The sequence below is a fragment of the Dasypus novemcinctus genome, chromosome 3, assembly GCF_030445035.2.
Source record: "Dasypus novemcinctus isolate mDasNov1 chromosome 3, mDasNov1.1.hap2, whole genome shotgun sequence".
In the NCBI taxonomy this organism is placed as follows: Eukaryota; Metazoa; Chordata; class Mammalia; order Cingulata; family Dasypodidae; genus Dasypus; species Dasypus novemcinctus.
The window spans coordinates 37,195,515-37,220,452 of NC_080675.1; the positions used below are offsets into that span (position 1 = coordinate 37,195,515).

General features: G+C 41.1%; 1 protein-coding gene across 50 annotated transcripts in view; it reads right to left on the reverse strand.

Moving 5' to 3' along the window:
• The window catches only part of SIPA1L1 (signal induced proliferation associated 1 like 1), a 399,857-nt gene that overhangs the window by 44,150 nt on the left and 330,769 nt on the right, over positions 1–24,938 (reverse strand). For 26 of the 50 annotated variants that reach the window (XM_058293142.1, XM_058293144.2, XM_058293141.2 and 23 more), the window contains 2 exons: positions 22,640–22,909; positions 1,055–1,204 (listed from right to left, as the gene is read on the reverse strand). In XM_058293142.1, coding sequence (XP_058149125.1) covers positions 1,055–1,204; positions 22,640–22,909 — 420 coding nt within the window. The remainder of the gene's footprint in view (positions 1–1,054; positions 1,205–22,639; positions 22,910–24,938) is intronic. The other 24 variants (XM_058293172.2, XM_071213827.1, XM_058293162.2 and 21 more) reach the window with 1 other exon arrangement.

A 24,938-nucleotide genomic window follows, 5' to 3' on the forward strand; every position in this document is an offset into this window, starting at 1 on the left:
ATAAATATGCATTTCAGATAGGCTACCAAGGGAATGCTGGGGGAGACAGTGGGGAGGTGGAGAACATATTTTATAGTGGTTGTATTACCTAGTATCTGCCAACATAAACATTTAGCAACAACAAAAAATATCATTGTTAATACCTATAAGGCTCAACAAAATGCCATAGAATTAAAAAAAATACCCATTATGAGGGCATTCTTGGTAAAACATGTTTATTTTGTAACACTGTGAAACCTCAAGAAAGTAGCCAAATCATGTACGTTTGTTAAAAATATATTTGGGAAAAATTAGAAAAGAAAGATCAGTTTTTATAAATACCTCACATTTGATTTTCAAATGGTTCAAAACCCCAAAGGGTAAACCTCAGCATGAAGTCTTTGATGGTTCTTTCACTCATCCTCTGGGCAAAGGCAGCTTAGTGAATGTTTTGCTGCTAATTACTTCCCAGCTTCAGACATTCCAATTTTTTTTCCCTTTTACTGGCCTCTAAAATCATAAACGTTTTAGCATTTTACTTTGTAATTCTTATCAGAGGTAAACGGTTACTTTTGGGCATTTAGTGTTTTCAAGAAAGATGAAAGAAGAGAAACCAAAAACACACCACGAGCTGAAATCACAGAAAACTTTTAAAGTGTGGGAAAAATAACTTAAGCTCTGGCTGTGATGATCATTTTCCCTACGTTAACAGCAAAACAAACTCCAATCAGTGCAAGTAGTACACTGCTGGGTTCACTTTGGAGGAAATAGTAAGAAGTGACAAAAACGTACTTGGAACCTAAATAATACATATAACAGAAAGCCTGATGCAAATTGATTTCTCTGCCATTGAGAACTTCTCAGAGACTAAAGCATGACAAACATCCTAAGAAGTGGCTTGAATCAACCATTAAAACACTAGCCTATCTGGAATATTAACCATATTTTCCCTTTTATTCTTTTGTAAACTGATCAAGGCAGGCTGAGTGGGTATCATTTTTATACCATCTGAATTACAGATGAAAGAGAGCAATTCCAACTAGGACCTTGTACAGGGGGCAAACAGCATACCTACCCTTCTGGCATGGATTTTTGTCTGTAAGTGCCCCCACCAGAGCCAGTCTCACTGGATGAAGATAGGTTGCTAGGGGAGTTACGGCACTGCTGGGATCTTGCTAAAGCAATGGATGAGACCGTCACATAGATGTCCGAACCAGGAGACAGCCTGCGTGTGCAAACCAAAAATATGAGGTCAACGATTCAAAGGGAAAATCCCAAGGCAATGCATGATAGATAATATTATATAAATGCTACAAAGGCAGTGACTTCATGGAGATGGTGAAAATGAAGCCAGCTGGAAGCCTAGAAGAGAAACTTCTCTATAAACCTATTCCCTAGGGGAACAGCTGGAAAACTGCCTTGAAAGGGGGTGGGGGTTGCGGGGAGGTATGTGCCAAAAAAATCACGAAAAAAAAAAAGATCCAGAAAAAACCATGTATGCTTCCCAAAGCTGCCAGTATTCAGCTAGCCAAACTATTTATGCAGTTTCCTAGCATGGCAGAGCAGAGGATAATTGAACCCAACTGATATTAACCCAGCAATTAATTTTAAATTTTCACACTACTTTTCCTAGAGTATATGACCACAGTGACACTGGTGCGTTCTTATATGCTTATTTTCCAATTTTATTACTAAAAGTCTAGAATGAATATTTAGATTTTGATATTTAGTATTTATACTAAATATATATTTGATAGTAGCATCACCATATAAAAAACCTCTATGGAAAAATGCCTAGAACTGCAGTTGTTGAGTTTAATTGGAATTACTGAATTTATAAAATACCACAGTAGTGATATATTCTGCAGTCACCTAAATTTATCTGTTTCTACAAATACAAATCCTTCACCCTGTTTACTGGTCTTGTGACAAGAAATGGAGCTTTTTTGTCAGAACAGATGTATATTTTTTCCCCTTTACCTCTTCTTCTCTAGAATGGAATCAAGCAACTACCGGGGTTATCAATAAGTGATGCTAACACTTACAAGTGAACCTTATATTATAACAATGACATTTTATTTCAAGAGCAAATGCTGAGGCAAATCATCTGCCTCTTGCAGAAAAGCAGGTAATTTCCATTTTAATGTTGAGGGAGCAGAAACTAAGTCATTTGTTGAAGGTCACAATAAGTCAGGCCCCTTGATAAGTCCATTGTACTCTCTATACTAAACTACTCAGTCCACTACAAAAAAATGGATTTTCTTTTCTTAGTAAGACATTGTACAATGGCTCTGTTTGTTCACACGATTTTACACAAAAAGTTATCTTACACTCAAGTCAAAATTTTGAAGCCTTAGGGGAAGAACCTGGCTCATTGGAATATGGCAGTTTCCTACAGGGAATCTATGTACCTCCTTAGGAGGGCAGGATGGGGTTTCAGGTACATGAACATGATAGAAGGGTTAATATAATCACATTGAGAAATGTTTCCGAAAGAAAAAGAATAAGGATAGAGACTAAAAAATATGACTCCCAAATTCATCTATTCCCCAAGAGGCACATCCAACTTCAGAGCCCAGATTTCTCTACAGTGACAAACCTGTTATCTCCAGCTGCCTCCTAGACATCTCCATTGAAAACCCTCACCAGCAATTCAAATCAAATCTGTTAAAAACTAACATATTCGTGGATATGGAGTATCTGTAAATTAAAAAACAACAAACATGTTTTCTCCACTTCTCTACCCTGGAATACCCCAAACCTGTTCCTCCCTAGATTAGTTTTCTCAAGTTAAATATCTTGAATTGTTTTGCCTCTTCCCCTTTCCTCATCTTCCATAGTTAACTGATCTGCTATTACTTACTGAACACAAACAGTGTGCTAGGCACCATGGATGGCTGGTCAAAGAAGATAACTGGCTCTAACCTGCTAATTGTCCTCTTAAGTTCTTTCCTTTCCATCCTGGATTAGTACAACAGTTCCCTGGCTGGTCTCCTGATTTCGAGGCTCTCTCCACCCACCCACCCACTACCTCTTACAATCCATCCCCCACCAAGTCAGTACGAAAAGCCTCCCCATAGCTTCCCTTAGCCTGCAGGATAAAGGACCAAATCCCTACAGCTCTCTTTAAGGCCTCGAACAATTTGCCCAACTTCATCCTCTTCTCCATCACCTTTAACTGCCTTCATCCATCTATACTCTGGAGATATTCAATGTGTCCCCAGATCTCAAATTCTGCCACCAGTCATCCTGATTCCTCCCTCTCTTTTGGAACGCCCTCTTCCTTTTTTATCCACATAAATCCCCTTTTCTCCAAAACCTCATTCCCACATCTTATCTCTGAACTCACAGATTAATCAGAACCTCCTCAAGTTCCATAACAGCCTGTTCTTTGCAACATCACAGCACATCCATACACTGTAGAACGGTTAGTTTTATGTCCCAAAGAGATTCTGTCCTTAAGGGGCAGGAATGAGAGGAATGAACCTTATTTATCTTTATATATCTGGGTTCTTAATAAATCCTTGTTGAATGAAAGTGAATGCCTGTTAGTATTATAGACAAGGTTAAAGCAGATGCTGCAAGTGAGGAGGTTCTCACCCATCAACTGACAAATAATTGGATACTAATAATAAAGTACCAGAGGCTGTGAATACTTTATGGAAAACAAAAAGTTAAATTACGCTTTCTTAAAATAGGGACAGAGTTACAGGTGGTAGAATGATGTATAAGCCTATGCACCCTTGTAGAATATCATCAATTGCACATGTAATGGAGAGAGAACTTGCTGAGAACGCATGCTCTAAGTAGTTAGAAATGGGGCAAATAAGAAGATGGAAGATGCTAGTCCTTGGGGAATGCAATGAGAAGCTAGGAAAAGAGGCAGCATTCTTAAGCAACTCCTATCATCATCACTAACCTTGTTAATGCTACACAGACTCAGAGAATTCTGGGCTAGCCACAGAGCTGGCACCCTTATTTGGGTGGCAGGCCCAGGAGTAGGGTATGTGTATGGCAGCTATGGCCAAGTCAAGGTTAGTAGGGCTGGGGACACTACCACATCCCTATTTTGGATAATGTGTTTCAGTAAGATCAAGGCATTTATCTGGGCACCATAAAATGGATGTCCCTTTATCTTTTTCATTGACATCTCTCCAATTTCTCACTATTTATTCCAGGGTAGCTGGAATGGGACTGGCACGAGGGAGGAATGAAAGGAGTGGGTGGAAAGAAGAAAACTATGTAAGGATTAAGGAACGGCATGGACCCAAATGTAACAAGATACCATACTCCTGTCTGTCTTAGAATCCAGTTTTATGTGCATCTACTACAGAGCAAGTTCAAGTATAGTTTTATTGTGCAGCTGCTTTGATTCTCCCACTGAGAAGAGGAGGAGGTATTACAGAAAAACAGGAAAAAAGAAGAGAACAGCAGAATGTTAACATGGGTGGGGCCAATGCAACATCTGGGGACCTGATGATTTTTGCTCTCTTCGGGGTAGACAAGTAATGCCACTGAATTTTTATTTATGGTGAATGTTAAAATATTTATGCGTCTATGAGGAAGTGACAACATGATTCCACAGAAAGTCAGGTTGTAACTTTTACATTTATATTTAGAGTTTGCTTTTCTTACTCTTCTCTCCAAAACGTACATTAAGCTGACATATTGCATGCTAGTTCCCAACCTCAGCTCTTTTATTTGGCAAATGTATCAGAAAATTCTACTTGGTTATTGGAGTTATCCCAAAGTGAAAAAATAGCACTTCCAGAAGGCCGGCATTCATTCCTACTCCTTTTCTGCATTTATATAACTCAATAGTGGCTTTATTTTCTGACTGTTCACATACATAGAACACACATACAGCAACTGATAGAATACCACCCAAATGTTTTTATGACTCTAGATATGATGGGCAAAGAAAATTCAGAATTAGCACTTATTCTGATGTCTTACTATTCTTTTCAAATACTGTGAATTTGATACCATTGCACAAATATTGTTTGAAAATAGACCTAGTTCAGGGAAAGGGAGATGCCAGGTGCCTGGGCACTGGCCATCCACTTCTGCTAGGAATAGCCTGGGTCCGATCATTTTTGGAAGTTGGGCTGGTTGCTGCAATCTGGGAGATGTACCCTCCAATTGGCTCACAGGGGAAGCCAGCATTCTGACCTTCTGAATCTGCCCCCACCTCCAATACAACTTTGCAGGTCTATTTTAAGAGCTGCTGAGTCCAGTGAAAAGAGCTAGAAATGCACAAGAGTCTTTTTTTTCTCTTTTGAGATAAGCTAAGAATCTTTGTTTTCTTAGTAGCCCTGAAGGTTTGACGCAAATGCCCAAATAAGTTTAGAAGACTAAGATTAGTACCTTTTTCAATTGCTGAGATCCTTCAATTCTGTGGCATATAAGAAATACTCTTACCAGTCAGTGTAAGAAAAAGGGTTTCTACATAAGATTGGCAGCTATGAAAAAAACAGAAGAATACAAGTGCTGGAGAGGATGTGAAGGAAGGGGAACACTCATCCACTGCTGGTGGGAATGCAGAAGGATCCAACCATTCTGGAGAACAGTATGGCGGTTTCTCAAAGAACTAGCCATAGATTTGCCATATGACCCAGCAATACCACTGCTGGGAATATACCCAGCAGAACTGAAAACAAGAACACAAACCAATATATGTACACCAATGTTCATAGCAGCATTGTTCACTATTGCCAAAAGTTGGAATCAACCCAAATGCCCATCAACAGACGAGTGGATCAATAAAATGTGGTATATACACACAATGGAATACTACTCGGCTGTAAGAACAAACACACTACAAACACATGTGATAACATGGATGAATCTTGAGAACCTTATGTTGAGTGAAGCAACCCAGACATTGAAGGACAAATACTACATGACCTCAATGATATGAAATAAACAAGCTGCCCTAGATAGCAAGAGACTGAACGATAGGCTTGCAGGAAATCGGAGGGTGGAGGAAGGATATGAGCCGATGTCTGCAGGGGTGGAATTTAAGACGAGATGGTGGTAAGTATGAACACAAAGAAGAGATAAAAGGGGGGCAAGGGGTTGCCTTTGCTTGGGGCTTTGCGGGTTTGAGGGTGGCTGGGGAGGGACGGGTGGGTAACGTTGCCCAAAAGTGGGGGGAGGGAGGGGTAGCATACGAACCAGGAGAGGGTCAGGTGTTGGTAGAGAGTAAAATGCCGAGAAAATCATATCAAAATATAATAAAGAGGGTTACCTGTTTAGAATGCTCGGAGGGGAGGGTCTGATGCAGGACGGGCTCCTGGGGAATGTCTAAATGCTCATTCTGCCAGAGTGGGTGACACCATGGGGTAGAAACCCAAGTAGTGAGAGTGGGGGTGGACCCACATCCTGGGGAGGACTAATGCCATCCAATAGAGGGAACTGTATCCCTCGAGAGAAAGGGTGGCTCCCAGGGCATTGGGGCAGTTGAGCAAGTTAGGCCCTGAACACTATTCCATCTATCTCTGGAAGTGGCTCCTCAGGAAACGGAGGTTGGCTATCACTGAGGGCACCAAGGTGGAAGGGTAAATGGACGTTAAATGTGTGGAACCAAAGTAAATGGGGGGTAAGAGAGGAGTTTCTTGAGAGTACACAAGGATGGATATAAAACATGTAATATTACACCATAACATATAGGAGATGACAGACTGATAATGTAAACCATAATGTAAAACATAGGATAACTAAAAATGTAAAGAACTGTGTATCCTAAAGTATGCACCATAATGTAAACACAGATGTCACCTTGTTAGAAAGCTAATGTCTCAGACTCTGTACATCACTTTAAGTAAATATGATATGAATAGGGCGTAAGAGTATCACTGTGGAAGGGAAAAGGTTTTCTGGTGGATGTGTGGGAGCGCTGTATATTATATATATACATTGCTGTGGTCTAGGACTCCTGTGAAGAAAAGCTGAATAATTAGGGGGGGGGGGGGGGAAAGAAAAAAATAGGATGTGGAATTTTCTCAAGTCAACATTCTTTATCTAAGTTCTTTATCTAACTTTATCCAAGTTCTTTATCTATCCTTTAAACCCATCGCTATATGCCATTCCCTAGTAAGGGACCATGACATTATATTGGGCTTCAAATTTCGGGGAGTTCTGGATCACAGAGTGTTTCAACAATGGCAATGGAGGGATACTGGTATGGGATACCAATGACAGGTGATATATGACTGACAGGGAGCTGTACAGAACATATGTCCAGGGTGCATGGTAATGTTTGGATATACTCATAGTGACAACAATTAAAAACCACAGTAGGGGGGGTACTGGGTTCCTGGCCAGTGGTGCTCTGTCGTGGTCCCTAGGGGAGCAGCGACAGTCTCCCAGGTACAGTGGTGGGGACCGGGAGGGAGTGAGGGTTCAACAGTGAGCCCCTGATACTAATGACTATGCTTGTGAGCTGATAAACCCAAAATAAGAACAAGGCCTAGAGCAACTTTGTGCCTGGGAATTTCCTTCTGTCAGCCTTCATGTTACTCAAATGTGGCCAGTCTCGAAGCCAAACTCAGCATGTAAATGCAATGCCTTCCCCCCAGCGTGGGACATGACACCCGGGGATGAGCCTCCCTGGCAACGAGGGACCACTATCAACTACCAACTGATGATGCAACTGGAAAATGACCTTATACGGAAGGTTCAATGCGGATCAGCAGAATATCCATGTCTACATAAAATACCATGACTTTAAAATGCTGTTTGACCTAAAGTAAGGGGGAAATGGAAAGGAGAAATGAGTTTATATGGCTACGAGTTTCTAAAAAAGAGTCTGGAGGCTGGCAGAAGGTTTGCCCTCATGCACAACTGAGCAGAGTCAGAGAGACAGATAAAGCAGATACAACCCCCAGATATTGGTTCCTTTGAGGGCTAAAGAGACCCATGGGAGTTATGGTCATGGCCGATGGGGTTAACTACCAGGGCAGATGGCCCCTCTTTGGAAATGGTGTTTATGTGTGATGAATCTGGACTCAGATGGGATCTCCCTTCATAAGACTTTCATGCTAATGTGCTGGAGGTGCAGTTAATGTTGGGGTTTAAGATATATTTAGGGGATTTGAATCTCTGGACTGACAATGTGATAGCCAGATCCTGAGCCTCAACAGACTCCAGCACCTACAATCTGATTTATTGGACTTACCACACTCAGCTAAGATGGAGGTGAAGAAGGACAACCACCACACCATGGAGCCTAGAGTGATTACAACTGAAAATGGGAGGATTGCATCCAGCATCCAGGTGGAATCTGAGCCTCCTCTTGACATAAAGGTGCAATGGACACAACCAATCCAGTGTCCACATAGAAGAGGTGGCATTGGATTGGGAAAAGTGGACATAATGGACAAAGGGTATGGGGAAAGGCAGGAAGAGATGAGAGGTGGAGGCATCTTCGGGACATGGAGCTGCCCTGGATGGTGCTTCAGAGGTAATCACCGGACATTGTAAATCCTCACAGGGCCTACATGATAGAATAGAGGAGAGTATGGGCCATGATGTGAACCAATGTATATGAGGTGCAGAGGTGCCCAAAGATGTACTTACCAAATCCAATGGATGTGTCATGATGATGGGAACGAGTGTTGTTGGGGGGGGGGGGGAGAGGGGGGGTAGGGGTTGGGGTTGAATGGGACCTCACATATATATTTTTAATGTAATATTATTACAAAGTCAATAAAAAATAAAAAAATTAAAAAAAAAATTAACAATAAATTAAGATTGTTCTAAAGCAAGAATGAACAATTAAAAAGGCTCATAGATAAAAAAAAAAAAAAAAAAAAAAAAAAAAAAGAAAAAGGGTTTCTAAACTTCTTAGCATTAAGTTCAGAAGATTCTTCTTCCCATATTTTTATAAATTTAGCCAAGAAATAACTAAACTTTTTTTAAAAAACAACTGATACTTAATGTTCTCTGGGGTTCCAATGCCTATGACTTCTGTGTACAGCAATAAAACATCAGGGATTTTTAACTGGATCAAGAATGCAGTAATTCAAAAAATCATGATATTCTATAGTTTGCTGTGCTATTTTTAAACCAGTTTCTCATTTATATGCAATGTACTTCATTGTAATGAAAACAAAGAGTTGAAGGGGCTGGACTTTCAGGAAAAGATGTTCCAAGATCAATATCAATACTCCATTTTCCAGAATAATTCTCACACCGGGATGAAAGGTAAAAGAGGACTGTGGGGGGAAAAAAACACCCAGATTTCTAATGAATCACTTCTGCCCTGCAACACACCCTTCTCATGAGTCAACTCCCAGGACCACACAGAGTGTTAACATTAAAGACTCTTACTAAATTGACCTCTTCAGACTGTAAATGATCACAATTTATGGACAAGGAATTCTCAGTATCTGAAAAGGTGATGATAAATTTTTTTCCCAAATGAGTATTTAGTTATGTATAGTTTAATTAAGTCTCTGTTACCTACATTTTTACTTGAGAGTGACAACACTACTTAGATCCAAGAAAATAAAGCCCTGTAACCTAAGTGCAAATAGTAGCATATGGTAAAAACAAGTAAGAGGTATCAAATAGCAGTAGTGAATGAGAAATTAAGATACTTGAGTCCATAATTAAGCATGGAGTTTTACCATAACTTAACAATTAAAAGGCTGTCTACCCAAGGAACAGGACCAAGATAAAGTCTGTCTTTAGCAAACTGCATCAACCAGGATTCTTCTGAAACTATGTAAAAAAAAAAAAAAAAAAAAAAAAAGAAATCTCTAAAGTAATTAAAGGTGATGTAATTTGGGTGTTATACACAGACTGGAGTTTGAAGAAGTTGTGCTGAAATTAAAGCAAACTCATCCCACTGTCTTTTCATCTCTTCCTACAGTGTACTTTGTGAAGAGAACTGTCACTGGGTTTCCGACCAAACAATGCATGGACATCAGCCACTCAGGCTGGATTGTGGCAATCTTGTTTTCATGATCCTCCTGTGGCAAAGTCAATTTACAACAAGGAAGATGTCCCTTGTGCAGTTAGGAAAATATGGCCATTTATCACACTCAGATAAAATGGATCACCACTTCACGGATGCTGGCAAGTTGTCAAACCCATTCACAGCCCAACACACATCATGGGTTTGCCTGGAGAAAAGGTGATTTTATAGCTAAGGGTGATTCCAAAGGACAGAAAATAAAAATTGATTGCAGGCACTGGCTACACAATTCATGGGATGCAGGGCAAAATGAAAACGAGGGACTCCATGCTCAAAAAGTATTAAGAATTTCAAGGTGACAACAGCAGAACATTAAACCAAGTGTGGGCCCCTCTGAGAGTGCACAGATTGCACACTCATGAAGCTAGTCCTGACTGCGGGGCATGTGCCCGCACAGCATACAAACACATGCATTCATTCAGCAAATATTTATTGAGGGCCATCTGTGTGTGGTGGTGGATTTCATTCATGTAGTGTGGTGATGGAAAGGAGGGCTCTGGAGTCAGATGGCCTTGATACTAATCTCAGCTCCACCACTAACCAGCTACGATCGATCATGTAGGAATTCTTTCACCTTCTTCAGTGTCTGGGCATCCTTATTTATAAAGGGGGCATTCATACAGCACCCAACTTACTGGGCTGTTGGGAGGATTAATGGAGAAAACACAGAGGAAGCTGAACAGAGCTCGGCACTGACTATAAGCTCAATAATAGTTACCTATAGTTTTTAACTAGAACACAGTAGAAATGTAACTGTCATGAGGGTGGTTCAAATAGAGTGGAGAGGGGATCAGGCAGGTTAGACATCAAATATGTCCTCCCGTGGCCCACTGGGTGGACTGTGGTAGAGTGTGGGCTATCATGTGGACCACTGACCATGAGGTGCAGCGGTGCTCAGAGATGTATTCACCAAATGCAATGAATGTCTCATGATGATGGAGGAGGTTGTTGTTATGGGGGGAGGAGTGGGGTGAGGGGGTGGGAGGTATATGGGGACCTCATATTTTTTTAATGTAACATTAAAAAAATAAATAAAGACCAAAAAAAAAAAAAATCTGGGTAGGAGCCCGAGGGGAGAAGGAACTGAATTTGAGATGGATCTTGCAGGTAATCAAGGACTTTGGCAAAAGCCGTAAATGAGGATGTAGGAATGTGAGGGGTGCATGACCATCAGGGATGGAAGGCTTGGCTGAAGTGCTGGACACAGGTGGGAGATTTGTGAAGGCATGGCAAGAGGGATGGGAAGCCTTATCCCTGTATGGTAAGCTGAGGAGATCCAAACTTCATCTGTTAAGCAAAAGGGAAGTGTGCAAAGCTCTAAGCCAAATCAGGGGTGTGGTCAGTGCTGAGCCTGTAGCCCATTTCTGGATCAGCAGGCATAAAAAGGGAAGCCCAAATACTATCTTCTAAATTTTTATTAAATTTTGCAAAGGTACAAGAGAACTGAAGAAGTCATATATACACATATATATTATATGAATCCACAAATACCAACCTCTTTGATTAATCTTGCACTCCATGAATATTCACAAATACTTTATGAAAAGAACTCACAACCAAACCTTTGGTGGGAAGTATTCTTCTGTTTTCTCTTGTTTTGACATACTAGGGTTTAAAAAACTGGACCAAAAACCCAAACAACGAAATTCTTTCCCTATCCCCCTGCACAAACTAAAACAAGGCAACTAGAAACTGAACTGCTGAAGGCCATACTGGTCGGCTCAGGGAGGCTGCCCTTATGCACCTTCCTCAGATGGTCTCCGAGACTCCCAGCCTCCTCCTCACAACCGTCCTAGGAGATGCCATGCTAGGAGAAGAGAAAACCACACGGCCCATTTCCCTTTCCACAGAGAATTATACCAGTACTTAAGAATCTGGATTTAGGAGAAATTGCGATCTACAGTGAAGTCCAAGCCATTTACCAATGAGCTCAATCAATCACCCAATAAGCACATGGCCATGGTTTGGGCTACACTGCATCTTACTCTCTACATGTCGTTTTGTGACATTTAGTAGGTCACTGTCATTTGTCATTTTTCAATAAAGTAGAAAATTTTTAAGAGTCACATGAAACGCAACAGATTTCCCAACAGACCAAAGGCTATTTCATTTGCTTGATTCTGATTCCCTCTAGGAGTGGGGTGGGAAGGAGATAGTGCAGGCAGGGCCACAGGCACAAGAGTCAGCCCCTCCTCCCAGCAGCCTCTCCTTGGGTTAGGTGTGCTATGTTCCCTTAAAATCAGTTTGTGGAACCAGGTAGGCTCCAGAAAAAGTAGCCCCAGGGCCACTTTTGTGTGCCTAATAAGTACCTTGTGAGATGGTCACCAGCTGTGTGAGCCCAAGCACACATACGCTCTGGGAAAGACATGGATTCTACTTTGCTAACCAGCCCAAAGGACACTCTGCCCACCTCATTCTTCCACAGGCATTGTTCCTGCAGGTGAGAAGGTTAAGGAAATTAAGCCCACTTTTTGCAGCCAGCCCTTTAATGACAGGCGGATCTCCAGCAGCCACTCTGTCACAATACTGAGTGATTTTCTCAAGAGGAAACATGGTCCAGGGCTTGAACAAGATGTCTGAAAGAAAAACCTAACATTGACTGTGGGGGAGTGGATCTAGGAGGCTAATTTGTTTTATCACTAATTTTCACAAACTTGTAAATGTGGCATGTAATAAAAAAAACCTTAAAGAAAAATGTCAGTGCTTTCAAATATAAAGTAGCAGAATATACACATCTTTCTGAGTTGTTTAAATTCGCAATGGTAAATGTATTCCTGTATCTCATGATACATGATGAAGATGCCTAAGACTTCTGCTCTTTTCTCTATGCTGAGGAGGATGATAGCTGGGCATGCATTAGGCCTGGCTTCTGGGGGGTGGATGCTGAGGAAGCCCCAGGGCTATCATGAGCCCTCGCAGACCCTCCTAAAGGGTGGGACCAGGCCAGGCCTACCTGGGTGGTCTTAACATTCCCTCGAGTAGGACAGGAGGGTAGGACCCAGCTGCTGGTTGAATAGCCAAGAAGTCTACATCCTTAATGACATGACATGCAGAACAACACTGCCACACACCAACTTACTGCTCCTGCCAGAATACAGAAGTGTTTCACAAGATGATCTCTAGGATCCAGTCTAGTCCTACACTGTAAATTGTCGCCATTTTGGTTCAGAGATGGTTTTTGCCAATTTTCCTATGACTTTTGCAACTGTACAGTTAGCCATTGCTCTTTTCAGCATAGGAGGTATCTTGAATTCATCCTCTGTCTAAACACAGTGAAGTATGATATTGTAGTGGAAGACAATGCAACCTGCTTGTGGAAGCTGACCCCTTCCAGCCTGACCCACCACACACTTTGACTAGACTAGGCTGAAGACTGACTCTCAGCCCAGACTCGGCAACTACATCCATTTCCCTAAAACGATGAGTTTGAATGAGCTCTGATTCTCTTTCCAGTGGCTGTGTTTGGTAGACTACCTGAAAAATAACAATAATGACAACGACAAACAGCAACTAACATTTACTAAACCCTACCATGTACATACCAGGTCTGTCTGAAGAGCTTTACCTATATTATCTTAAATCTTCACAGCAACTCTAAGAGGTAGGGTTAGTGGCCCATTTTATAAGCAGAGACACTAAGTGCAGAGGGGATAAGAAACTTTCCCACAGCCACACAAGAACCAAGGGGAGGAGCTGGGATGCAAGGGGAGTAAGGTCAAGCCCATGAGTTTCCAGTGCCTCTGCAGGGAGGTTTCCTCAGGCTGAGTGTAGAACAGCTACTTTTGAGACCAGAGAAAATATTACTAAGCAATTCAGGGGCCTGAGCTGGGGACTGCAATAGAGCAACTTCCTCTCATCTCAACCCCTGAGCCACTCTGGAGTTTGTAAAGGAAAGGGAAAGAAGTGGAAGGCATGCTAAGCTTAAGCCACTGTTCAGATTTCCTGAATCCTTAAATAAGAAACATCTTTTTGCTATAATCTAAAACTATGAACTTGGAAATCATATAAACACCAACCATTCCCAGCAGAGGCCAGAGTATGTTTAAGTTCCTCTGAAGAGTTGGGGACAAAAGGCACCTTGGCCCCCCACCGAGTGGCTTTAGAAACATGGAAGTCAATGGGTATATTAGCTGCAGCAATCCCGTGAAGCTCTAAAGTTCCATGATTTAAGGATCCTCATGTCAAGTCATAAAGCTTTGATCCCGGTTGACAGTATCTGGAAAGCATAAGACCTGAAACTTCTAACTATGGTTACATTAATATTCTACACAAAGCAAGAGTAAATATTAAATGGGACTCCTTTGTTTGAATGTAGAAAACAACACGGAGAAGATAAGCACAGAACCCGTACAATATAAACAAAAATAATTTTCTTAAAAATGAACATGGAAAAGGCTATGACTATTATGCTTTTTGAGACAGGCAACCTCTTTAAGACTGTTTTCACAAAATTCACCAGGAACAGTTTTCACACCTACATGGTGCTGATGTCTGTTAAGGAGGGGGTGGGGTGGGCTGCAAAAGCAGCCAGGCATAACTATATGCAAATAAAGAAACACTCCATCCAGCTACGGAGATCAAACATTAAATAGGGTGTGGGTGTGGGAGGGTGGGTTTTCCAATCCAGGCGAAAAACTCAAAAGTACCAATGGTTCAATGAGCTCAAACACCAAATTTATATAATGGCCAATAATACTTCATTTTAAAAATGGTGTGGTAAGTTGAATTACATACCCCAGGGAAAAACAAAAAAACATGTTCCTAATCTTAGTTCATGCCACTGTGGGTATGAACCCATTGTAAATAGGATTTTTTGAAGATATTATTTTTGGTTAAGGTTGGCCCAACTGAATGAGGTTTGGCTTAATCCTTTTACTGGAGGATTTAGGGGAAAAAGCTGGAAGTCAAGGTATGGCATCATCATGTGATGGGAAAGTGAAGGAGTCCAAGGATTGCCAGCTAGAATACCACTGCCTAGGGAGTAGGCAAGAGCACCTGAAACCAAGAATCCTTAGGGGGTACCCAGTACAGATCAAATTTCCCTGACCTCCACTGTATCATCTTTCATCTGCATTGCTTAGACAGCCGAAGGACCACCCTTACAGCCTCAGAGGGTGAGCACTCACAAAGAGATACTTTCCTCATTGTGCACTTAGATGAAAGGCAGAGACAAGTACATGCCCAAGAAATAACCTCGAAAACTCAAGGAGTTCTATCTGGGAAAATGGGGTTATGCATTCTCTAGCACTGAAAGCTGCAGAAGTAATTAGCTACAAAAAATATTTTCTCTTTTGATAATGAGTATTTTTAGTAACAAGAATTCTGTTACAGACATTAAATTCAACATGGAATAAAACCATTCTATTTTATTATATGGAATGTTGTATAAAGGGAATAACACCAAAACAATTTCAGCTGTGAAAGCCTGACTGTTCTGTGGGGAGAGGAAGTAGCATCGAGAAGAAAAAAGGTCATTCTTTAAACAATGGTTTCCTTGGTTCATCTTTCAAAAGTTGGGCCAAATCATGAAGCCGGTTACTCACACCTTAAAAGAGCCAAGTTTGGAATACACGGAACAAAGAATTTATTCAGAGATCCCTTGGATGTTTTCCTCTCAAAAATAATGAAAGCTAGAGGACTCCAGATGGGAATGTGGCAGCTTTGAGAAAGGCATCTTTAAAAGAGATAAAATGCAAGGCTCTCTCAATATATATCTGGGATTAAATAAGGAATTTTGGAGGACAGCTAGTTTTCTGGTTTGCCTGTTTATTTTTATTAAATTATTTCTACATGGTATCCTAATATTCTGAAGTAGTTAAGTGAAAATGTTTTATGTAAGAGCTCAAAAGTTAGACTAAGATAAGACTCCTGAGTGTGGTTTTAAAAACTTCCAACTTTCTGCTCCCAAATTTACTACTTATGCCTAACTAGAACCATTTTTCCTTGGCACCTTGCTCCTGTTGGACCTGGTTCTGCTGCTTCCTTCTACCAAACACAGCTCCTGGAACAGAGACCAAGTCTTCCCAACTCCCAGGGCGTCTGGCCCCTCTCTAGGGTGTAGGTGACAGAGATACTCTGAGATATGATCAGGACAAGCAGAAATGAGGAGGCAAGGACAGAGGATGGTGAGAAAGAACAAGTGGGCTACTTCCAGCAGGTGACTGGCAGGTTACACAACTGAACTGTCTCCTTCATTAGCACAGGTAATTTGGGGTGAACTAAATTTATAGTGTATTATTTAAAATGTTACAGCCAATTAAGGACAACCACCAAGACAGAGGCAGAGTAAGGAGCTCCTATCAGCTCCTGCTACTGGCAGTTAGTAAACACCCAGAGCTCTCCGGAGCTAGCTGAAGCACCTGTTTGGGGACTGCAAAAGGCCAGAAGAGCATCCTGCAAAATCCCTGAAGGAATGGAAGGAGGAGACTGCCCACCTGAAGAGAAGACTCCTATGTAGAGCAAGCCACACCACGGAGGCCAGTACCCATCCTCTACTGGAGGCACAAACTGCCTCAGGAGTCATTCCGTGGCTGGAATTGAAAACTCCACTTCCCCAAAACCGGGGAGGAAGAGACAGTTGGGCACCAACTACAGCTACTGATGCATAAGTTCGGAGGGCTAAAGTATAATCCTGAGAATAGCTAAAGTTTGAGCCTGTCCAAGTCAGAAAGAGGCTGGGAGCTGCCATCTTAACTCCATGCCTGGCACGAGGGGAAGTGGGGTGGACTGAGAATCACAGTGCTGGTGGAGACCGGCTTCTTTCCATCCAGATCAGATTGCAGCTCCAGCCTAGGCCCCAGTGCCATCTCCTGCAGGGAGGAAGCTGCAGGGACCTGAGCCAGACTCTCTGAGAAATTATCAGTCAAGCCGCGGAGGCCGGTGATTGTCCTACTCTGGTGGCACGAACTGCCAAGGAATTATTCTGTGGCTGGAATTAGAAGTTCCACTTCCCAAAAACAGGGGAGGAGGAGATGGTTGGCTGCCAAGTTTGTTTACTGATTGGTAGACTCAGCTGGTTAAGATGTAACCCTGGGAACAGCTGGGGTGTGAATATGCCCAAGTGGGAAAGAGGCCCGTGGCTGCCAGTTTGACTCTGCCCCCACCCACCACCAAGGGGAAGCAGAGCAGACCGAAAATCACGGTGATGGTAAGAACCTGTTTCTTTCACCCAGATTGGCGGCAGCCCTAGAATAGACTTCAGCCCCGTCTCTGGCAGGCAGGAAGCTGGTGGGACCTGCACCAGCCCATCCAGGTAGCTGCAGGTACCTTTGGCTGGCACAGACTGAAAATTGTGGGGCAACTTTGGTTGTCTTGGACCTGCACTGCATAGATTGCTGCCCACATATGCAGCTCTATCCCCGCCCCAGACAGGGGAGAAAGGACCGTGAAGCTTCATCAGTCTCTCTGGTCAACTACAATCTAGACCTGCACAACTTGGATTATTCCACACAGCTGTGGCTCTGCCCCTACCCCTGGCAAAGGAGAAAGTTGGGAGAAGCTTCATTGGTCCCTGGTGCATTGAGGGCAGCTTGAGCCTCCACAGCTTATAGCACCAACTACATGCATGGTTCCTACTGTACATCGAGCAAGGGAGAAAGGGCAAGAAGCCCTAAACTAAAGAGAAAAACTACCCAGAATAAATACTCTAGTAAACCAGATGCCAAGACACAACAAAAGATTACAATCCACACCAAGAAACAGGAAGCTATGGCCCAGTTAAAGGAATAAGATAAACCTCAAGATGACATAAAGGAGTTGAGACAATTAATTATAGATGTTCAAACAAATCTCCATAATAAATTCAATGAGATGGCTAGAGATTAAAGTATTAAGAAGACACTGGATAAGCACAAAGAAGAATTTAAAAGCATACATAGAAAAATACCAGATCTTATGGGATGGAAAGGTATAGTAAATTGAAAAAATATTGGAGGGAAGCCCAATGTATAGGGCGTCTGCTTACCACATGGGAGGTCCACGGTTCAAACCTTGGGCCTCCTTGACCCTTGTGGAGCTGGCCCATGCACAGTGCCTATACGCTCGAGGAGTGCCATGCCACGCAGGGGTGTCCCCTGCGTAGGGGAGCCCCACGTGCAAGGAGTGCGTCCCATAAGGAAAGCTGCCCAGAGCGAAAGAAAGTGCAGCCTGTCCAAGAATGGTGCCGCACACACGGAGAGCTGACATAACAGGATGACGCAACAAAAAGAAACAGATTCCTGGTGCCACTGATAAGAATAGAAGTGGTCACAGAAGAACACACAGTGAATAGACAGAAAGCAAACAACTGGGGGGGAAGGAATAAATAAAAAATAAATCGTAAAAAAAAAAAATGGATCATATAATAGCGGATTTGAGGAGGTAGAAGAAAAGATTGGTGAGTTTGAAGAAATGGCCTCTGAAAGTGAACATACAAAAGAACAGATGAAGAAAAGAATGGAAAAATTGAACAAGGTCTCAGAGAACTAAATGACAGCAAAAGACATGCAAACATACGTGTCACGGGTGTCCCAGAAGTAGAAGAGAAAAGGGGCAGAAGGAATATTTGAAGAAATAATGGTAGAAAATTTCCCAACCCTATTAAAGGACGTAGATATCCCTGTCCAAGAAGCACAACGTACTCCCAACTGAAAAAATCTGAATAGACCAACTCCAAAACACATACTCATCAGAACGTCAAATACCAAAGACAAAGAGAGAATTCTGAGAGCAGCAAGAGAAAAGCAATGCATAACATAAAGGATACCCAGTAAGATTAAGTGCTGATTTCGCACCAGAGACCATGGAGGCAAGAAAACAGTGGTCTGATATATTTAACATACTACAAGAGAAAAACTTCCAGCCAAGAATTTTATATCCAGCAGACTGTCTTTAAAAAATGAGGGTGAGATTAGAATATTCACAGATAAACAGAAACAGGGAATTTCTAATAAGAGACCAGATTTTCAGGAAATACTAAAGGGTGTACTAGATCCTAAAAAGAAAAAACAGGAGAGAGAGGCCTGAAAGAGAGTCTAGAAATGAAGATTTTATCAATAGTAACTAAAGTGTCAAAAGAGTGGTGAAAATAAAATATGACAGATAAAACTCAAATAGTCAGGAATAAACTTAACCAATGATGTAAAGCACTTGAATTCAGAAAACTGCAACTCAGTGTTAAAACAAATCGAAAAGGCCCTAAATAAATGGAAGAACATTCCATGCTTATGGATTGGAAAATTAAATATCATTAAGATATCAATTCTACTCAAACTGATATACAGATTTAATGCAATCCTGACAAAAATTCCACCAGCATTAAAAAAAAAAAATTGAAAACACAATCACCAAATTTATTTGGAAGGAAAGAGGTCCTGAATAGTCAGTAACATCTTAAAAAGGAAAAGCAAACCCTCACCTCCAGACTTTAAATCATAATACCTATCTATAGTGGTAAAAACAGCATTGTACTGGCACAAAGACAGCTACATAGACCAATGGAATCAAATTTATGGTTCAGAAACAAATCCTCACATGTATGGTCAAGTATTTTTGACTAGTCTGTCAAACCCACACAGCTTGGGCAAAAGTGTCCACTCAACAAATGGTGCTGAAATAATTTGATATCCATAGCTGAAAGAAGGGAAGAGGACCCCTATTTCACATCTTATCCAAAAATTAACTCAAAATGGATCAAAAACTTAAAAATAGAAGAACCATAAAATTTCTAGAAGAAATTGTAGGAAAATTTCTAGAAGAAATTGTAGGAAGATTCTTAAAGGAGACAAGAGGAGGACTGAGATGGACTACTGATGTTTAATGTATGTAGAAGTTTTAATTAGCTTTACTGTAAAAGTGTGGAAATGTATAGAATGGATGGTAACACATAGTGAGTCACAGCTAGTTTATAAATGGGGATGTGCTGAAATTGGTAGTCTAGGTATGTAAATGCCAATTGACAGAATGCTAGAGAATAATCTAGGAACTGGATAGCACAGTAAATGAAGAGGTGGATGAGAATTGCGGTTGATGGGACAGATGTAGAGCGTCCTTTGTGAGCTAGAGCAAATGTACATCACTACTGCAGGTGGTTGGGAATGTGGAGAAGCATGAGAAAAATATAGCTAGAGTGACCTATGGACTGTGGTTACCAGTAATAATATAATATTCTTGCACCAATGTGAAAGATGTACTGTGTTAATAATGAGGAAATATGGAAAATGTGAGCCAAATGTACACTATGGACATGTTAACAATCAGATGATATTATCTTATCTGCAGCAAATGTTCCAGCACATTTGTGTTGATGGAGGGGGTGTTGTTTGGGAATTCTGCACATATGCATGATTGTTTTATAAGTTTACAACTTCTACCATAAAAAGTATATTTAAAAAAATAATAGGGTGGTGTAGCAGTTTGATATTATTGATGAATTCCAAAAGAAATATTGGATTATGTTTATAACCAAGAAAATGGCCATTGGGCAAGCCAGTGGAAATGGTGGGTGCCCATATGGCCCCAAGGAGAAGAAACCATCATCTTAAGAATAACTCTCAGACTGAAATCGAACGGAGGATACCCTGCAGGTTTACTGAAATGTAGAGAACCCATGACTCATGCTTCCTTCCCAATTTCTCCTTATTGTAATGAAAATGTTTATCCTTTGTTTGTCCATTCATGTACTGGAAGTAGATGAATTGTTTTGTAAGTTTCAGAGGTCTATAGCAGACAGGACTTTGCCTCAGCACAAACCCTATTTCTTTAAATTGATTGTAATATGGTTTAGTACTTGCATTGTAACTAATTTAAGTTTTTTAAAAAATATTGTCATGTCTTTTTGGAATTCAGAGGGTGGAGTGTAGGAGTTTGTTATTATTGATGAATTCCAAAAAGAAATATTGGATTATGTTTGTAAACTGATCTTCTCCTCAGGGCATATTAGATTATATTGGATTCATAGGTTTACTTAAGTAATTATGTAAACCTCTTGTGCCAGTAGGGCATGGCAAAGGACAGAATTAAGGATTTTTGATGTTGGAGTTTAAGGCTAAAGCCTTAAGCTGAAGCCCCAGGAAGCAAGCTAGAAGAGGAAACAGAAACAAGTGCCACAAAGAGAGGAACGTTGAGCCCAGGAAAAAGAAGCCTGAGGAAGGAAGGAACCCAGAAAGCCTGAACCCTCGCAGATTTCAGCAGCCATCTTGCTCTAGCATGTGGAAACAGACTTTGTTAAGGGAAGTAACTTACGCTTTATGGCCTGGTATCTCTAAGCTCCTACCCCAAATAAATTCCCTTTATAAAAACCAACCAATTTCTGGTATTTGGCTGATTAATACAGGTGGGTTGGAGTAAAAACACACTAAATGTAAGATAAGGACTATGATTGGTAGTAAGATTTTGACAATATTCTTTCATAATTTGTAACAAACATCTCATGACAACGCAAGGTGTCGGTGGAGGGTTGGTGTATGATGTTATGCATATTTGCTTTGTAAGTTCACAACTTTTACTATATGCTTCATTGTTTATGTATGTTCATATATAAATGATATAAAGATAATAGTAATAGGGTTGGTTGGGGGAAAATACTTTGTTTAGTAGTAATATTTTGACAATGCTCTTTAATCATTAGTTAAAAAGGTTTAACAACAATGCAAGTTATTGGTGGTAGGGCGAGTTATGAGAGATCTGTATGATGTTATATATGTTTGTTTTGTAAGTTCACAACTATTACTATACACTTATTGTTTATGTATGTTTACGTAAGAGTGATATATGTCAATAAATTAATTTTTTTAAAAAGATATAAAAATGTTCACATTTTTAAAGTACTTAAAAATCAAGTTTATGTAAAACTTTTGGAAATATAAGGTTAGAGGATGGATTGGGACTAAGGGGAAGGTTAACAAACCCAAAAGGTTATCTGCTTTTACCAGCCAAATTCAGGCTGGTAAAAATTCAGACTCTAGTTAGACAGAGTCTGCATTTTACTTCAGAGTGAATTCCAGAAAGAAGTGATAGTTCATCCTTGTAAAGGCAGAGCTAACCAATTATTTGTGAGGGAAAGCACAATGACTTTAAATTTACCACGAAACCTTGGTTTCTTCCTTTCTTGGATCCCTTGATTCCTCTTCTTTTTGCTTATTTTACTCAGGGCTGAATGTTTTAACATTCAGTTTTAATCCTTGTGTGACATCTTCTTCCCATTATTTTCTCCTACTTTCAGAGCAGTGGAAAATATGAATGTGCTGTACAAGTTACTTTCCTTTCTCATAATTATTAGCGGGGTGACAAAACACAAACACAGTTTATTCAACCAAAAACCTGCATTCAGTTGCTTCTATTACATCATTTGTCCCCAGGAAGGAAAATATGATCTAAGATGACAATATGGTCAGTGTCACCTCAAAGAGTCCGCCAAGTCCTAATCCATATGGCTACTAAGTGGACAGTGATGATTTCTGTTGACACCCCACAGAAATTAAAGAGCAAAGCACAAATAGCATTGAACAGTGCCAAATGCTTTTTTGGAATATATCCTCTTTTATCCTCATGGCTTTGGAATGCTACCATGTTTAAAAGCCACTGGTTTTAATTCTTGATTTGTAATAAAATACGGGAAGCCCTAAAGCTAGTGCTTCTGGATCTGGTTTTATTTAAATGCTGGGCACAGATTTAGAGCAAACCTTTCAAGGACACACTCACCGCCTCTCTAGTGGGCGCCCATCACTGGAGATGCTTCGAGGAATGTTGGCGGCTCTTTCTGGAGGAGGCATTTTCCCGTCTCCTTTCCCAGCATTCAGCCGTGAGGTCATGGGACTCTGCACCTGGGATGGAACTTGAGGTGAATGAGTCCCCTTATTGGCATTCCTCTGCCATTTGTTATTATTTCGGAAGGGAAACTTGAATTCATAGGAAACTCCTTCATTCATTTTGTACTCCATCACTGGCATGCGGTAGGTTTCAGAGCAACTCCTATTAGGGAGAGGCAAAGGGAGAAGAAAAATGAAGATAGCTTTTTCTTGTTGGTAGAACCATACTGATTCACATAAAAGTTAAAAATGGATCCTGTTTTGAACCATCTTTTAGTCTTTGGGCACTATAATTATTTTCCTTTCAAAAACAAGAACCCTAGGAAATGTTACACTGGTATTTCCCATGACTCAATCCCAATTGGTGAGTCTGAGATAGAGAGCCTTCCAAAGACGAGACCCATGTTGCTATGAGTCTGCAACCTGAGGTGGGAAAGCAGCCACGATGAGATGACAGGGGAGCACACCCCAAACATGGAGCCTCAGAGGAAATCAGCAGTGTTTCACACACCCTTTGCTGTGTATTAGAATAGGTGATTTATAAGGGGTGTACAGTTTTGAATTAGTTGGGATTCCAAGAGTCAAAAAAACTAAGAAGGGAAAAGTCTTAAAATCTGAACTGAGAACTAAATTTAGCTGAGGAGAAAAAAAATTCCACTATTAGAAATACTGTAATGATCAAATCCCTAGAGAACAAAGCATAATCTGAAATCACTCTTTTTTTTCTTTTCAAAGCCAGAAATCTCTCATAGCATGGCTTTCCCCATGCAGCAGCCTAAGAAAAAGAGATGGCAGGCACAAATATTTTCTGTTAAGTTAGTCCCTTCTTGTGTCATGATCCCACCCTCCAAACCTTAAGATCCACTTTTCATTCCCTTTACCCAAACAACCAGAGAAGGTTTTATCATTTAATGTTTAGATTAACAGGCAAATTAGGGAGAAAACCTACTCCCATGAAAGCATTAACTCAAACTGTGTAGTTGAATTTTATCATTAAGTGAAATTCCTTTCTTAAAGGGATTCCAAGGATTGGGAAGCAAGTGGTAAGACTTGAAAAGTCAACAGAGTGATTATGAAACAGTCCTTCAAGAGGCACATTGGAGGAGCTTAAGGAGAGTCTAAAGCTGTGCTATCTAAGAAAAATAATGTGAGATACACACACAAGCCAACATGTAATTTTTTCCTTCCGCTCCCTCTCCCTTCCCCGACCCTGTTGTTTTTGCTATGTCCATTTGCTGTGTGATCTTCTGTATCTATTGCTCTTTTTGTCTTCTCTCCTCATTTTTTCTCCTCTAGGATTCACTGGGATTTGATCCTGGGACCTCTGATGTGGAGAGAGGTTCCCTGTCAATTGCACCACCTCAGTTCCTGGTCTCTGCTGTGCTTTACCTTGACTCTCGCCTTTGTTTCTCTTCCGTTGCATCATTATTTTGCTGTGTGACACTTGTGCAGGCACTAGCTCACTGTGCAGGCACTAGCTCACTGTGCAGGCACTCGGCTTATTGCATGGGCACTTGGCTCACCAGGCAGGCACTCACATGGGCACTCGGCTCGCCACACAGGCACTCAGCTCACTGAGCGGGCACCCAAGTGCACTCAGCTTGCTGAAAGGGGAATTTGGCTTGCCACACAGGCACTGGCTCATCATGCAGGCACGCTTTCTCTTCTTTTTTCACCAGGAGGCCCCAGGGATTGAACCTGCGTCCTCCCATATGGCAGGCGGAGACCTTATCCCTTGAGCCACATCTGATTTCCAATTTTAAATTTTCTAACACTCACATTAAAAAAGTAAAATGAAATGGTTGAGAGTAATTTAGTAGTATATTTTAAAACTCAATATAACTAATACATCATTTCAACATGTAATGCTCAAAAATTATGAATGCAATATTTTACATTCTTTTTTCTGTACTAAATATTCAAATTTTGGTGTATCTTTTACACTCATGGTACATCTTAAATTGAGACTAGCCACTTTTCAAATGCTCCACAGCACATGAGGCTCAGGGCTCCCGTATTGAACAGTACAGGTCTCAAGGGCATCCTCTCCTCCAGATCCCTGTGGTACTGGCAGGACCAGGGGACTCCAGCTAAGGGACTAGTCTTGATGTGGGGCTGTGGCTCAGGAGGAGGTGTGGCACTGAAGGAGAGAAGAAAGACTTGTGCTGCTGGGAAGGTGCCACTGACTTGTG